At 35.2% G+C, this 18,533-nt stretch overlaps 1 protein-coding gene across 1 annotated transcript in view; it reads right to left on the reverse strand.

Moving 5' to 3' along the window:
• NDUFS4 (NADH:ubiquinone oxidoreductase subunit S4) overlaps window positions 1–18,533 on the reverse strand; it is a 113,441-nt gene that overhangs the window by 55,886 nt on the left and 39,022 nt on the right. Inside the window, exon 2 of the mRNA XM_064596703.1 lies at window positions 9,467–9,545. Within this exon, the coding sequence (XP_064452773.1) occupies window positions 9,467–9,545 (79 nt within the window). The remainder of the gene's footprint in view (window positions 1–9,466; window positions 9,546–18,533) is intronic.

The following is an 18,533-nucleotide window of genomic DNA, read 5'->3' on the forward strand; positions in this document are numbered from 1 at the left end:
TAAATAAAGTTTCCTTTTTCATATGCATTTGTGCTGAGGATGCATGGATAACCATAATACTTTTGTAAGATTTAAAATAGGTGGTACTTAATAGGTTTTAAACAAATAAGCACCTAAAAGGAAACAAGCCATTAATAGGTTTTAAACAAATAAGCACCTAAAAGGAAACAAGCCATTCAATTTACATATATATGCCTAGCACACATAAGTGCCCAATATTTATTGAATAAATGAAAAATGAAGAAAATATGGCAGCCAACATAATTTTACAGAATATACTAATGTACAAGCTATTAAAGCTCATTTCACATTTTTTATTAATTGAAAATTCTTACATATTATGAGGTTATTTTTCTACTTTTGTATATAGTTAATATAAGTAACTGTGACAAACAGGAATTGGTATTTAAAAGAGGTAATAAAAATGATTAAAACAAACAAAAAAACAAATCAAAAATATACCCATGGAGGTTTAATGTATGTTTTGGTTGTTTTGTGGGGAGCACCTACACAAAATCTTTAAAGAGTACTGAAAATTTAACTTCTTTTTGTAGTCCAAGTGAATACAGAAAGACAACATGTTCATGGGATTTGGGTTTTCGTCAAATGTACTGGAAGGAAATGAAGCTAAGGTGGCATAAAAGAAAAAAGTTACTCTTTTGCACAAATGTAAAGACATTCTTCACCCAACCTCCATGACACAGCAACTCCTGCAACAAAGGGCCAAAAACCATTTGTAAGCTTTACTTATTATTTTTAGGAAGTATTTCATATTTGGAAATAATACTGGTGCAACCCACAAAAAGCTTTTTTTTTTTTTAACACTGTGCTTCTACATAAATGGACAAGATTATTTTTAAAATACTGTCATCTACTCTTTTGATATTTAAAATTTTACTAGTTCATTTATTAGTAAATGAAAAAGACAGTTTATGCACAAGAGAAGACATTCTTAAGACTGACCGATTAGAAATCTACCATGTGCTCTGACAAAAAAATTATTATTAACAGTAATCCAGGGAATGCCATTTTATTCTCTGAAGATTTGTTCTCTAGTACGTCAACACTGTATATAGTTCTAAAATTAGGGAATAGATTGTTTACATTAGAAAATGCCGGGCAGATTTACCCCCTCTACATTCTGTCTTAAAAAAAAAACAACAAACAGAAAACATGTTGTCAATATACAACTATGCCCAGAATAAAACATTTTATTAAATTCGGCCTGTCAGATGTGATAAGCTTCATTTGATGAACATGCTGTTTGAGCTAATCTAAGAATAACAGTTAAAAAATAAAAGGAGCACATATTTAAGATGAAAGAAATGAAACATGACTTGATAACAGTACAAATAAAAAAGGATCTGAGGTTTTAGCTCTCCATGAAATCCACATTAAGGAAGAAGTATGAGAACCTAAATTTTATGTTGCTTTACTAGAACTGCTGAGATTAAAAGGAATAGAGGTAATAATCCCTGCCATACCCTGCACCATACCTCTGGAGTATCATAAGAAATCCTGGCAACAACATTTAAAAGGGATTTGGTCAAATTGGAAGGTAATCAAGATGATGAATTAACTGGAACTCATGTGAAATGAATCAAAGCCCTGGGGATGTTTAACCCAGAAAAGAGAAGACTTAGGATAATGATTATCAAACATTTTGGCCTCAGGACTCCTTTATATGCTTAAAAATTATTGAGACCCCAATGAGGTTTTATTTATATGAGACATATCTATAGATATTTACCATATAAGAAATTAAAATGGAGAAAAATGTAAATATATACTTAATTTAAAATAAACCGATTATGTATCTACATAAATAACATAATGAAAAATAACTATGTTTTCAAAAACTAAGAGTGGCAATGATTTGCATTTTTGAAAATCTCTAATATCTAGCTTAATAAAAGACAGCTGAATTCTAACATCTGTTCCTGAATTCAAACTGTTGTGCTAAGTTGTCTTGGTTTCAATAAATGAAGAAAATCCATCCTCAGATATGTAATTAGAAAAGGGAGCAATATTTTAATAGCCTTAATATTTTCATACCCAGTTACATTAAATTCATTGTTCTTTCTTGCACTTTAAATGAAACTTTTACCCATGCATGATTTTATAATATCATACATTGGTCGTATGGAAAATACTATTTCAGACAGGTAGGCACATCTTCCAATTGTTAGCATATTTCATTACACAATATTTTAAAAATCACATTCATTAATACCCCCACCAATCCTATTAGAACAGTCTTTAAGTATTGGAAAGATGTCAAGCTCAATCAGATTAAGTGGTAGAATCAAGTTTTACACAAATTCTAATTTTCACTTGAAATCTTGCAGTTTATCATTAGCAACACTTCCTTGAAGTTAGTTTTTGAGAAAATGTCTGCCATGTACTTAAAATTGAATAATCATCATTTGTCTGTCATCTGTTACTGTTTTTTCACTTAAAAGGTGTTCCATGAAAAATGTGGCTAAATTTGGTTTGCAACAGCAACTCAACCATACAGGTGCTTTGCTTGAGACAACTGCGGTACTTCAGTATGCAGCAAAAGTGTTTTATGCATATGATTTCTGTTTTGTTACACGGAACACAAAAAGATGTTTATGCAGCACTGAAATTTTTTAAATTAATAATTTTTGCTGATTCATCAAGGACATTAAGTGAAACTATATTTTTTTTTATTTTTATTTTTTAAAGATTTTATTTATTTGAGACAGAGAGAATGAGAAACAGAGAACATGAGAGGGAGGAGGGTCAGAGGGAGAAGCAGACTCCCTGCCGAGCAGGGAGCCCGATGCGGGACTCGATCCCGGGACTCCAGGATCATGACCTGAGCCGAAGGCAGTCGCTTAACCAACTGAGCCACCCAGGCGCCCGAAACTGTATTTTTTTTAATCACGAATGCAAGAAGGTGAAGAATAAAATGAATAGCAGCACAGATGTACCAAAATTGCTTTTGGGGGCGCCTAGGTGGCTCAGTTGGTTAAGCGACTGCCTTCGGCTCAGGTCATGATCCCAAGGTCCTGGGATCGAGCTCCACATCAGGCTTCCTGCTCGGTGGGAAGCCTGCTTCTCCCTCTCCCACTCCCCCTATTTGTGTTCCCCCTCACGCTGTCTCTCTCTCTCTCTGTCAATTAAATAAAATCTTAAAAAAAAAAAATTGCTTTTGTAACTTAAATGTCAATGGCAACACATTTGTATAATTTTCTAAAATAGTTTGATTTATGGACTCTTACGAGGGTCTTGGGACACCCCCCACCTCCACCCTGCCCAGACTACTCTTTGAGAACCACTGAGTTAGGATGACCAAAAAGCTGTTTTCAAATACACAGAAGGCTGTCATGTAGAAAATGTCATGTCCTCTATAATAGGGCAGACCTTGAACCAATGGGTATTACTTATAAAGAAGCAGATTAGCGGGGCACCTGGGTGGCTCAGTTGGTTAAGAGTTTGCCTTCGGTCAGGTCATGATCCCAGGGTCCTGGGACCAAGCCCCACATCGGGCTCCTTGCTCAGCAGGGAGCCTGCTTCTCTGGCTCCCTCTACTCCTCCCCCCTGCTCACATGCGCACGCATTCTCTCTTTCTCTTTCATAAATAAATAAATAACTTAAAAAAAAAAAAAAGGCAGGTTAGGGGTACCTGGGTGGCTCAGTCGGTTAAGCATCTGCCTTCAGCTCAGGTCATGATCCCAGGGTCCTGGGATCCATCCCTGCATCGGGATCCCTGCTCAGCGGGGAGCCTGCCTATCTCTCTCCTCCCTGCTGGAGCTCTCTTTCACTCTCTCTCTCTCTCTCAAATAAATAAAATCTTAAAAAAAAAAAGGAAGCAGATTAACACCAAATTAAGGAACAATCTTTCCCCCTTTTAAAAAACTGAGATGTAATTCACAAACAAAAAAAATTTATCCTTTAAAGCTTACAGTTCTATGGTTTTTTTAAACAAATGAATATAAATAAGGGTTTTGAGGGGCCCCTGGGTGGCTCAGTCAATAAAGCGTCTGCCTTCAGCTCAGGTCATGATCCCAGGGTCCTGGGATCAAGCCCCATACCGGGCTCCCTGGTCAGCAGGGGGCTGCTTCTGCTACTCCCTCTGTGCTTGCTCTCTCTCTCCCAAGTAAATAAAATCTCTAAAAAACAAAAATAAGGGTTTTGAAAAAAGAATCAACACCACAGTCAAGATACAGAACAGTTATATCACCCTTCCAAATTTCCTAATGCCCTTTTTAGTATATTCTGCTTCCTACATCCAACCTTGACAGTGATCAATTTTCTGTCCCTAGAGTTTTGCCTATTCTAGAATGTCAAATAAATGGAATCATACAGTAGGTAGCCTGTGAGTCTCGTTTCTTTTACTTAATATATGCACTGGAGATTCATTCAGATTTGTTATTAATTGGTGAGTAAAAGTTTATTATATAGAAGTAATGAAGTATAGTTGGGGTGTTTTCAGTTATTGGAATTATGAATAAAGCTATTAAAAACACTTGCATGAAGGATTCAGTGTGAACATAAGATTTCATTTCACTTGAGTAAATACTGAGAAGTGAGACTGCTAGGTTATATGGTAAGTATATATTTAACTCTATAATAAACTACCACACTATATTCCAAAATGGCTGTCATTTCGCATTCCCACCAGCATTCTATGACAGTTCCAGTAGATCTGCATCCTTGTTAGCACTTGCTATGGTCAATTTTTTTCAAGCCATTCAGATAAATGTGCAGTGGTATCTCAGTGTAGTTTTAATATTCATTTCCATAATCACTAATGATATTGAGCATCTTTTCATATGCTCATTTGCCATCTGAATATTTTCTGGGTAAAGTGCTCATTTTTATTTGAGTTAATATCATATTATTTAGTTTTAAGTATTGTTGATTTTCTGGATACAACTCCTTTATCAGATATGTGTTTTGCAAATATTTTCTCCTAATCTGTGCCCTGCCTTTTCATTCTCTTAACAATCTTTCAAAGAGCAGAAACTCTTGACTGTAAAGAAACCCAACTTAATTTTTTTTTTAAAGTAGGTTCCACACCCAGCGTGGAGCCCAATGTAGGGCTCGAACTCATGACCCTAACATCAAGACCTGAAAGGAGATCGAGTCAGACACTTAGCCGACTGAGCCACCCAAGCACCCTCCAACTTTATAGTTTTTTAAAAAATGGATTACACTTTGGTTTGTATCTATAAAATACATGTCTAAGGGGCGCCTGGGTGGCTTAGTTGGTTAAGTGTCTGCCTTCGACTTGAGTCATGATCCAGGGTTCCAGGATCAAGCCCCACGTTGGGTTCCCTGCTCAGCGGGGAGTCTGCTTCTCCCTCTCCCGCTGCCCCTCCCCCAGCTTGTGCTCTCTCTTGCTCGCTCACTCACTCTCAAATAAATAAAATCTTTATAAAATAATAAAATAAAATACATGTCTAACCCAAAATTACAAAGTTTGTCCTACATTCTCTTCTAGAAGTTTTATAGTTTTTAGTTTTACATTTAGAACTATGAGTTTACATTTAAAACTTTGAGTTAGTTTTTGCATATGGTACAAAGTATGGATGAAGGTTTTTGTTTTGTTTTACATTTGGAAATACAACTGTTCCATCTTCATTTGTTGAAAAGACTATTTTTTTCTCAGTAAGAAATAGCTTTCTAATAATTAGAGCTGATTAGTAATATAAAGAGTAGCCTCAAAAGAAATGAGAACCAGTTAACTGGAAATTTTTTAAACATAAGGTTGAGAACAAGTTGTTCAGTCTAATAAAAAGGACAGAAGATTAAATTATCTTTCTAACTCTCACTCTATAAAGTCCCCCAAGAAGACTGTCTTGGAGAAGGCTTACAAGTCTTCCTTCATGTTCCTAACCCTCACCCTCCAGCAGTTCATCTTTTATCTAGTTAATCACTTATTGGATGTCCCCATAAAATTTCTCTTGAATAAAAAGTTGAACAATATTTTAAATGAAAAATAACTGGATTCAGTAAATATAACTATGTAACATCTAAAGTTATCCTCTGGTTTTACATTCCTGGGACCCATTTTCCAATAATAACAAAACTTTATCCCCAACTAAGTTTAGTCCACGTGCTTAAGCCCTGGGCTGTAAGAGGCATCACCTATATTAATTTTAATGCATTATGTAAGAATATCCAATACAGATCATGATAATGGCCAAATCCCTTACCTTACAATTAAGATACTAGCTTTTATCCAATTTCAGGTACAAATGTAATAGTAACCTAGTGTTGAGTAGTTAATTAAAATGGTATTCTTAGCTAATAAATTGGTTTACGTTATATAATAATGATGTTAAAATGCTGCTTCCACATCTCCTTCTAAAAGACTTATATTTACTTCACATTTTGAAGTATTTTTATCATTAATGTTGATATACAGTAGATCCCCCACTCCTGCACCACCCCATCCACAGTTTCACTTTCTGCAGTTTCAGTTACCCATAGTCAACCATAGTCTGGAAGCTAATGATTCTCCTTCTAACATATCTATCTGAAAATATATCAAACGCTATGTCACAGTGCCTACGTAATTCCCGACTTCATCCCATCACGTAGGCATTTTCTCACCTCACAGCATCGCAGGAAGGGTGGGTACAGGCCAATAAGATATTTTAAGAGAGACCACATTCACATAACTTTTTTTTTTTTTTTAAGATTTTATTTATTTATTTGACAGAGAGAGACACAGCGAGAGAGGGAACACAAGCAGGGGGAGTGGGAGAGGGAGAAGCAGGCTCCCCGCAGAGCAGGGAGCCCGATGCGGGACTCGATCCCAGGACCCCGGGATCATGACCTGAGCCGAAGGCAGTCGCTTAACCAACTGAGCCACCCAGGCGCCCTCACATAACTTTTATTAGAGTATATTGTTATAATTATTCTATCTTACTATTGTTGTTGTTAATCTCTTACTGTGCCTAATTTGTAAATTAAACTTTATTACAGGTATGTATGCACAGGTAAAACATAGCATATATAGGGTTTGGTACTATCCGTGGCTTCAGGAATCCACTGGGGGTCTTGGAACAAATCCCCTGTGGATAAGGGGCAGGGGGAGGGGGAGGTTACTATATATTTTTAGAATAATTCTTGTTCAAAATGCAAATATAATCAACTTCAGTTGCTCAATATTTCTGGAAGTACCCTTCAGCCACTTGTCTTGTCAATATGTTATCAACTGAACCTTTCAGCCAGTAGGTAGTGTGTGGGAATAAGAAGACCTGAAAACCCTATCGACATTATGTTACCTATTTGATTATCTAATATTTGCATTTTAATATAAACCTAAATGAATGGCTAAAACTCATGTTTGAGGGGCACCTGGGTGACTCAGTCATTAAGTGGCTGCCTTGGGCTCAGGTCATAATCTCAGTGTCTTGGGATCAAGCCCCACATCAGGCTCCCTGCTCAGAGGGAAGCCTGCTTCTCCCTCTCCTATTCCCCCTGCTTGTGTTCCTTCTCTCGCTGTGTCTCTCTCTGTCAAATAAATAAATAAAATCTTTAAAAATAAATAAATAAAAATAAAACTCATGTTTGAAAATTACCTATGGGTTTCAGTACCTGTTTAAATATTTCTTCAGTAACTATGAATAATTTGTAAATAAGACTTGAATTGATTTCAGCTGGAATAGACATTTTGACTAATACACTTCAAGAAAGACATAACAAAGCTAGGAAAAATCTATACAGGGAAACAAAATTCATTGAAAGTATACAACTGATTTAATGAGATAAAAAATAAAACTCAAAGCAGTCTGTATACCTCTCTGATATGATTCACAGCACCTTGTTTAGAGACATGGATTGCTACCTCACTTATTCTTCAAACTAGAAAGAAGAGAACTTAGAAGCATTACTAATAAACTCTATAAAACTTGAAAATCTTGTGCAGAATAAACCCCACAATATTAGAACAAGAAGGCAATCTCTTGGGGTGTAAAACATGGGTCACTGGAAAAACTAAAATAGTACATTAATTAATGAACGCATGGTATATGTAAATCATCCTCCTCTTACACACATACTTGTCTCATTTTTATACTTGACTAAGCAAATGGTGTTGATCAACTTTTGAAGAATAAGTAGAAGGTCCCTGGATAAGAGCTAGGGGATTGGTGAAAACCATCTAGGCAGAGTGAACTGCAATGTGAATGCCCTGAAGCAGGGTAAGGAATAGCAAGTTCCAGGCTTGGTGTGGCTGGAGCACAGTGTATAAAACACAGTGGTACAAGATTAATCTAGAGAGGAAGGCAGGACTTTAATCATCCAAGACCTCAAAAACCATGTAAGGATTTTAATGTTTACTTTAGGTCAGTAAGAAAACCAACAGATCTTACACAAGAAGTGAAAAAACCAGCGTTTAATGACTATTGTTTATCTTTTGGAAAATGAATTAAAGGACAATTAAAGTATCTATAGAGATCAATTCAAAAACTACTGCAGCAATCTAGGTGAAAGATGATGGTAGCCTAGACTAGGATGATAGCAATGTCAGCAAGCAGATCTAAGAGACAGTTTAAAGATAAAACTAACCAGCTTTAAGCATAAGATCGGAGTTTTCCAAACTACCTATCCATTGTCTGTCTGTTTACTTAACTATTTATATATCTGTTTATATCTTTAGTGGTATAAACAGTGTTTAGATCTTTAAGCGTGATCTATTCTTTAAATTATGCTTACAGAGTCAAAACTGAATGATAAAAGAATGTACAACTGGAAGAAGAGTGGTTAAAAAACACACCCATACATTTGATAATGGTAAACCAGATAAAAAATGAAAAAGCACACTTATGCTATTACACATTTTTACAAGTCTTAGACATTACAAAATTTATATGCTATTTTATAATATAAGCATAAATAATAAACTGCATCTAAAGTGACATCACACATAGAAAAAATTTTTAAGTGATGGTTACCATAATTCTATCTGCTACTGATTAACAGAGTATTATTTATTTGTTGCTAGTTGTAATCTCTCATGCATAATGGAGAAATGTAATGTGTGTGTACACACACATATATACATACAGTAACAACAATAATTGGTTCCATAAAAACCCAATCAATATACTTAAGTTTAGTGTCTTACAACCTAAACAGGAGTATAGTGAGAAAATAAAAAACTATATTCATTTATATTTATATTCATATTAATGTTTAATTCATATTCATTAATCTAAAATGTTCTGACTTATAAACATCCCAAAAATGAAGCCTTTTGTAATTTTAATCTCTTAATATCTGCATATGACTTAATATTTGTGTATAATGCTTAACACAAATTATCTTTTTGTGATGAATATTTTCTCTTAAAATTTATATACAATCTAGAAATTCAAATTCAAATCACTCACCTGGAAGAAGCAAAAACACCACTCTGAAAAGCTATTGTACAAAAAGAACCCTGAAGGTAGAATCACAGCAGCATATAATAGAAAATTCTTACCAATCTTTCATCAACTGTTATGAGTTGCATGTCCTGAGCTTGGTCTTGTGCCAGCCTCCATGTGGAAGTGCTTAACGACCTGCAGTGCAAGACTTTAAGTTAAAAAATGATCCATGCGCTGAGAAAAGAGAGGCAGACAAATCTTAAATAAATGAGCTACTTTAACAATATCTGTCTTATAAAACAAAAAAGAATAGAAAGAAAGAGAAGAGGGCACAAAAATCCTTTTTCTCCCCAATTAGTTCTGTCTGCTGAGTTTTTGGCAGACTCACTTAGGAGTTCACAACAGGCTGCACTTTATGTCAGTCTATAGGCTCTCTGTCACAGACAGGCCGTCAGTGACAAGTACCATACTCCATGAGTGTACAGTAGCTAGTTTGTCACTACTAGGACGAAAAATGCAAAGCTATATCAATCCTTCCAGAATGCTGATTCCTAAATGACCGCCATCAGAAAGAAAAAAATCTCAAACATATACTTCATGGCCAAAAGTAAATATTAACAGAATTTAATTATATAATGTTAAGTTTCTTCACTCTAATTTCAAAACAAAAGTAGTTGAAATAGAAATGATTTCTATGATCATTTTAACTAATGTTATTAGTTTAGTCCTGTATCTCATTCACAGAATTGAAGAAAGTCTAAATAGCTAAAATAGAAATATTAAGTCAGAAATAAAATGGGCACCAAATCTAGCTCCTTTATATTAGCATCACCGGACCCTTATCCCAAAGAAATTACTTAAAGCTAACAGGTTTTTTTTTTTTTTACTTCAGATACATACTGTACTCTATACTAACAAATATCGTACTGTCACTGATTGTTAAGTTTAACATTTTACATTTTACATTTCCAAAATATTAAGACATCCTATGTAGATTTTCTTTTTAAAAGTTAGTTTATACAATCATGACTCAAATTTCAAAACAACAGAATACTGGTTTTAAGTATTAAGTTCTTTCTTCTTTATTCTTTTAAAGATTTTATTTATTTATATGAGAGAAAGAGAGAGTGAGCACGAGCTGGGGGAAAGGGCAGAGGGAGAGCAATCCCAGGACCCTAGGATCAGGACCTGAGCCAAAGGCAGATGCTTAACCAACTGAGCCACCCAGATGCCCCAAGTTCTTTCTTCTTTAAATGAAGTAAAACCATCATCATAATTTTGACACAACATCAATACCTGACGCAAAACTTCATGTAATAGTTCAACTTTCAACAGCTATGGTGTACACAATTTTATAGAAAATCTATCTACTAATAGCATAGTTTAAAGATAACTGATAATATAAAGGGCTTTTTTGCTTTATGAATATGTATTTTTTTCAAGATTTTACTTATTTGAGAGAGAGAGAGAGAGACAGAGCACAAGCAGGGAGAGGGGCAGAGGGAGAGGGAGAAGCAGACTCCCCGCTGAGCAAGGAGCCCAATGTGGGACTCAATCCCAGGACCCTGGGATCCTGACCTAAGCCAAAGGCAGACGCTGAACCGACTGAACCACCCAGGCGTCCCAAAAAAATATCTGTCAGTTATTTCCCAGAATTAATATAATTCCTTATCACTTTAAACATCCTGCTCAGAAACATACACAAAATACATCCACATGGAAATTATTTTAAATTTATACAGACAGTTAAAATATATGTGTTGGTTGTTACATTAAAGGAGTATAATCAGCACTTTTAAAAATCTATTTACTCTGGAAATCATTAAGACCAATAACATGACAATAAAAACATTTTGAATACTCTTAATCAAATCCATATATTGTAAGAAAAAAATTAGGCAATGATAAGAGAACTCAGGAGAACTTGAAATATTGGAAATATTAGAAAATGTAGCTACATTTCAAGAAAATGAAGCTGCAGGGGTCTCTAATGAAGAGAAGTACTAGAGCAAAACTGCAAATTATTCTACATTGATTAAAACTCCATAATCCATCAACTTTGCAACTTCAGACTACACAGGGAATTTGATTTTAAACAATTTTCTCTTAAATTGTGTAATAAAATCTTATTGTATATTAGTCATAACCTAAAGCAAATTTTTAAAAGCATATATAAAGACATATTTTAAAAATTTTAAATTTATCTCCAACTAATCATAAGAATGAAGCTATATATCACTCTTGAAAACAGATAACTTTTATTAACAAATACACAGATGAAAAATCATCACATATTTTTTTAAAATATTTTATTTATTTATTTATTCATGAGAGATAGAGAGAGAGACAGGCAGAAGCAGAGGCAGAGGGAGAAGCAGGATCCCCGCTGAGCAGGGAGCCCGATGTGGGACTCAATCCCAGGACCCCGGGATCATGACCTGAGCCGAAGGCAGCCGCTTAACCAACTGAGTCACCCAGGCGCCTTATCATCACATATTTTTATCAGGCTGTATATAAAAGACAACATAATAAAAAAGTGACAAAAGATGTTAAGTAAAACAATCCTACCAGAAAGAGTTAAAAATCACAATTAAAACTTCATGTAAGAAAAAAACCTTAAAGATAGGCTAGATTGCAAAGAAATCGTAAACAGAATTTTTTTAAGAATTTTTATTATTTGAAAATATATATTCATATAATTTATTACAGAAAATTTTGCCTAAGAAAGCACAAATAATATGTGCACATGTATACATGTATATGTGTGTGTAGGTTTTATTAGGTCATGTCCTAATTAACTGCTCCCTAATCACAGAAACAGCAATTTTTTTTTTTTTTAAGATTTTTTATTTATTTGTCAGTGAGAGAGAGAAAGCACAGGCAGAGGGAGAAGCAGGCTCCCCGCTGAGCAAGGAGCCTGATGCGGGACTCTATCCCAGCATGCTGGCATCATGACCCAAGCCGAAGGCAGACACTCAACCCAACAAGACACCCAGGCGTCCGGAGACAGCAATTATTTTTAAAAAAATCAAATCTCAGATGTGGAGAAAAATTTTCCTCCGATTATAAATAGTTAAGGTAGCAACAGAGATCTAGAATAAATTACAAAAATAGCATTTAATTATACCTACAAAATATAAGCCACAGTTAATTTTAGATTAAATTAAATTATATAGCAAATATCTATTTGCTGATTAGCCTTTAAAGAATGTTACATCAGTAAATTGGTAACAGTAAATAAAGTGCTTTTTAATAATATAAGAGTATAAAAACATTAAACAAGAAAACCTAGAAAGTATAAAGGAAAAAATGACAGGAAATATAATATTAAAACTTCTAAACCAAAGATACTATAAAAGACAAAAGGTAACAAACAAGGAGAAAATATTTACAACATAAAACAGTAAAGAATCAATATCCAAAATACATAAAAGAGCTCCTAGAAATTAGTAAATAGGAATAATTCTTTTTTTTTTTTTTAAGTAATCTCTATGCCCCACGTGGGGCTAGAACTCTCAACCCCAAGATCAAGATTCACACTACTCTACTGACTAAATTAGCCAGGCGGCCCAGTAGGGATACATCTTAAATTTCAAGAGGAAGTCACACAACCAAAAACCCAAACAGCTTAATTAAAACTGGGAAAAGGATGGAAAAGGACTTGAATGACATTTATCCAAAGATCTGTAAGGAGCCAACAGCACACAAAGAGATGCTCAACATTACTAATCATTAGGGAAATGTAAATCAAAACCACAATGAGATACGACCTCATACCTATTTGGATGGTTATCAAAAAAATAAGTGTTGGTGGGATATAAACAACCAGAACACACTGCACTGCTGATGGGAATGTAAAATCATGCAGTCGCTATGGAAAGCAGTATGGCACTTCCTAAAAAATTTAAACATAGAATTACCACACAATTCAGCAATTTCACTATATACCCAAAAGAATTAAAAACAGGGACTCAAATAGGTATTTGTATGCCCATGTTCCTAATAGCACAATTCCCAAAAGCCAAAGGCATAAACTGCCAAAATATTAATAATCTTATGTTATTGGGCAATGTATTTCAACACTTAAAAGTATATATGCAGAAATGATTAGTATGTAATCACTAGTAAATAGGTAGTAATTTTAACTTTGCTATTTGGTACCTATTTTTGAGAAATTAGTAATTTTACTTGCCTCATAAACTTGCCTTTCTGTCCACCCACCTATTGTCTTAACTGCCTTTTCACATTTCCAGGTTTCTTAAGAGTCAACTTTAATTCTGAGCCCAAAGGATAAACTATGATGCCTGTGATTATTATTATCAATTCCCATTATTAAACTGAACAAGCCATTTATTATATTTAGTTTTTCTGTACAAGTTTCCCATAAGAATATGAGATATCCTGGAAATGGAAAACAAGAGATCTTATTTCTAACTCTGGTTTTAGTACCTACTATTTCTGTCTATGAGCAAATCATTTAACCTTTCTGCACCTCAATTTCATTCTCTGTAAATTTGTAAAATGAGGACTTGTTGCTCTAACGTTTCTTTTAGTGATAAATCTCTGTGATTCTGGGGCACCTGGGTGGCTCAGTTGGTTAAGTGTCTGCCTTTGGCTCAGGTCATGATCCCAGGGTCCTGGGATCGATAGGGCTCCCTGCTCCACGGGCAGCCTGCTTCTCCCTCTCCCACTCCCCTTGCTTGTGTTCCCTCGCTCACTGAGTCTCTCTCTCTCTCTGTCAAATAAATAAATAAAATCTTTAAAAAAAAAAAAGTCTCTGTGATTCTATAAGTGGAATCGAGTACAGTTCTACTTTGTTTTAATAATCCCTTATGGAAATGCTATGTAATAATAACTCATAATCTGTTTCTCTTTAAAACCCTAAAGAGTTAAAACTTTGAAAAAATATATACCACATTTGTTTATCCACTCATCTGTTGATGGACATTAAGGTTATTTCTGGTAATGACATTCATAGGCATGTTTTGTGGGGATATAAGTTTGCAACTCATTTCGGTAACTACCTACAAACACAAATGCTGAACTGTATATGTTAAGACCATGTTTAGTTTTGTAAGAAACTGCCAAACTATATTCCAAAGTGGCTGTACCATTTGTGTTCCCATGAGCATGAATGAGACTCCTTGTTGCTCCACATGCTTGTCAGTATCTGGTGGTGTCGGTTTTTTGGATTTTAGCCATTCTAATAGGTGTGTAGTGGCATCTCATTGTTTGAGTTTTCAATTCCCTGATGATATATGATGTTAAACACCTTTTCATATGCTTATTGGCCACCTGTATATCATCTTTGGTGAGGTGTCTGTTCAGATCTTTTGCCTATTTTTCAACTGGGTTGTTTTCTTGTTGAATATGAAGAGTTCTTTGTATATTGTAGATACCAGTTCTTCATCAGATATGTTTTGCAAATATTTTCTTTTTTTTAAAGATTTTATTTATTTGAGAGAGAAACAGAGACAGAGACAGAGCACGAGCCAGCGAGGGAGGGGCAGAGGGAGAAGCAGACTCCCCACTGAGCAGGGAGCCCAATGTGGGACTCAGTCCCAGGATCCTGGGATCATGACCCGAGCTGAAGGCAGACACTTAACTGACTGAGCCACCCAGGCGCCCCTGCTTTGCAAATATTTTCTTCCAGTCTGTGCTTGTCTTTCCATTGTCCTAAAGCGTCTTCCACAGAGCAGAAGCTTTTAATTTTAATGAAGTCCAACTCATCTATTTTTTCCTTCGTGGATTTTGCTTTTGGTGTTGTATCTAAAAACTCAGAAGCAAACCAAGGTACCTGGAGTTTTATGTTATTTTCTAGAAGGTAGATAGTTTTGCTTCTTACATTTAGGTCTACGATCCATTTTGAGTTAACTTTTGTGAAAGCTATAAGGTCAGTGTATAAATTCATTTTTTTGCATGTGGATATATTCCAGTTGCACTTAATGAAAGATTATCTTTTCTCCATTGGATTGCCTTTGCTCCTATCTCAAAGATCAGTTGACTATATTTGAGTAGTCTATTTCTGGGCTGTTAGTTATGTTCTATTGATCTGTTTGTCTGTTCTTCACCAATTCCACACTGTCTTGATTACTGCAGCTGTGTACTAAAGTCAGTCAGTACCATTCCTCTGACTTTGTTATTCTTCTTCACTATTTCACAGAGTATTTGGAGTCTTTTGCCTTTCTATATAAACTTAGAATCAGTTTCTTGATATCCACAAAGTAGCTTGCTGAGGTTTTGACTGAGACTGTGTTGAATCTACTAATTAAGTTGGGAAGAACTGGCATCTTAACAATATTGAGTCTTCCTGTCTGTATATATTTATTAGGATCTTTGACTTCTTTGGCATTTTACAATTTTCCTCATATACATCTTGCAAATATTGTTTTTAATACTTCAAAATACACTCTTCAAAAAGTCTTAATGATGAGGGGCATCTGGGTGGCTCAGTCGTTAGGCGTCTGCCTTCTGCTCAGATCATGATCCCAGGGTCCTGGGATCGAGCCCCACATCGGGCTCCCTGCTCCGCGGGAAGCCTGCTTCTCCCTCTCACACTCTCCCCCTGCTGTGTTCCCTCTTTCGCTGTGTCTCTCTCTGTCAAATAAATAAATAAAATCTTAAAAAAAAAAAAAAATTTTTTTTTAAAAAGTCTTAATGGTGAAAAGATAAAAAGAAACCATTTGCAATGGAAAATAGTATTTGAATAAGAATAAACAGTACTGATTCAAAGTTACTAACATTATTCTCTCTCTGAAGCAAACTAACTTTATCAACTAAGGAGAATAAAATTCCCATATCCCTTGTAGCAGTTTGAAACATGGCTCCAAATTTTTTCGACACTCATCCCTCCGATTAAGAGCTGCAGGTCCCCTATTCCCAGAATCTGAGCCCTGTGACTGCCTGGTCAATATTATACAGAACTGAGGCTATCTGTATTTCCAGGCTCAGGCCTTAAAAAACTAGCCATTTCCATTTCCTGTCACTTAGAACATTGCTTCTTCAGATATTCACTCTTGGAACCCACCTACCATGTTGTGAGGAAGTCCAAGGTGCCCCACAGAGAGACCCATATGAGGAGAAATCAGTAACCAACATCACTTTGCCAGCCATGTGAATGATCCTCTAGCCCAAGATGAGCCATCCCAGCAGACACCAAGTGGAACAGAGACAAACTTCCCTGACAAACCCTGCCCAAAATGCGTATTTGTGAGCAAAACAAATGACTGTTGTTGTTTTAAGCAACTGAGTATTGGGGTAGCTGTGTCCAACTATAGATAATAAAAACATCCCTACAAATAATTGAAGATGATTTTATAAACATTAAAATTGAACCAGTAACTTCAAAAGACCAGAAATGAACTGACCAACTTCTAGACAAATTCCTAATCCTATAGAAATCAAGGAATCAATTAATCCTCAACCTTTTGATTAAAACCAATTATGTCTGTTGTCAATTTATTGGAAATTGAATTATAATCCAAATTCACATTAAATCAGAAAGTGTTTAGTTCCATAGAGAAGTGTTAAACCACAAAAAAAATATTACTAAGAGTTCTAACTAAAATATTAAAATAAAAACATATACGCATTCTCCATGTCACAATAATTATCTCAGACTTAAAATATGGTGGCATTTGGGTCAATCACCTTCAAGTTAATGATCTTGAAGCTTTTCAAGATCTTGAATCAATAGAGAAAACTTAAACTGTCATTAATACTGTACTCACTAGACAGAAGCAAGAAATAAGTAATTGTTAATGGAAAAAATAAAAATGAGGGGACAAGTGACCATTTTATTTACTTATTTTTAAAGATTTTATTTATTTATTTGACAGAGAGAGAGAGCACAAGCAGAGGGAGCTCCAGGCAGAGGGAAAGGAAGAAGCAGGGAGCCCAATGCGGGGCTGAATCCCAGGACCCTGGTATCAGGACCCAAGCTGAAGGCAGATGCTTAACTGACTAAGCCACCCAGGTGCCCCCAAGGGACCATTTTAATATTCTGTGAAAATATGTGGAGTGAAAAGAAAGGGAAGGATGTTACAAATACTCTGTCTGGTTAAGTTCAGTAGAAATAACAATGAAAATAACTTATAATCTATTCACAAATAAGTTCCTTGATTCTAATTCAGATTTATTACAAAATTTCTTTCTTTTTTTTTTTTTTTTAAATACACAAACCGGAACAGATTCCAGAAACATCTATTTTTTTTTTAAGATTTTATTTATTTATTCATGAGAGACAGAGAGAAGCAGAGGGAGAAGCAGGCTCCCAAGGAGCAGGGAGCCCGATGCGGGACTCGATCCCAGGACCCCGGGATCATGACCTGAGCCGAAGGCAGACGCTTAACCGTCTGAGCCACCCAGGCGCCCTATTACAAAATTTCTAATCTTTACCTACAGGACTTAATATTATCTTAAAGTGTTCCACTGGTCAGGTGAGTAAAAATTAACAATCTCCTGTTCCTAGGTATCCTTTTCCCCATTCTTCTGAGCCAGGTGGAACTTACAGCACAGACTAATAGCAGTTGTGCCTCTGGACACAACTCAAGCCAAAACCTTAAATTAATCCTTTGAGTGTCATCCAACAGATGAAGGAAAGATTTGTGCAAGAGGGATAAGGGTAATTATGCTTATATAACAGACTTCGGAATGAAACTGAGGAGTGAAAGAAGGAGAATGTGGACAAGGTTTTGGAAGGTGATAATAAAGAAATTGGAGGGCATGACAGAAAATGTAAAGGAAGGGAGAAACAAATCTACCGAAGTTTGTTAACAACAGGTTATCAAAATAAATAGAAATGAGGTGAAAATAAAGGGAATAAGAAATAGATGTCATGCTGATAGCAATTATATTACAAAACAATGAATATATGAAAAGTTCACATTTATGAAAGTCAAATCATTGAGCTATACTAGCCAATAAAAAGTAACTAATGGTTTGGAATACCTTAAAGGAAGGAACTGAGTTGCTGTATTTTAGAATGTCTGGCAAATAATTGGAAGCAAATTTACTGTAAAGATGTCAATTATTAATCTACAAGTTAAATATAATAATAATTCTAACAGAATTTTTATAAAATTAGATAATTCTCATCGAGAAGAAAAAATTCACAAAAATAACCAAGAATGTTTTGAAAAACAACTAGAAGGCAGAATTTGCCTTGCCAACTAATATGCTACA

Source organism: Mirounga angustirostris, unplaced genomic scaffold, assembly GCF_029215605.1.
Source record: "Mirounga angustirostris isolate CCGP_5_RB_7025 unplaced genomic scaffold, mMirAng1.0.hap1 SCAF_7, whole genome shotgun sequence".
NCBI lineage: Eukaryota > Metazoa > Chordata > Mammalia > Carnivora > Phocidae > Mirounga > Mirounga angustirostris.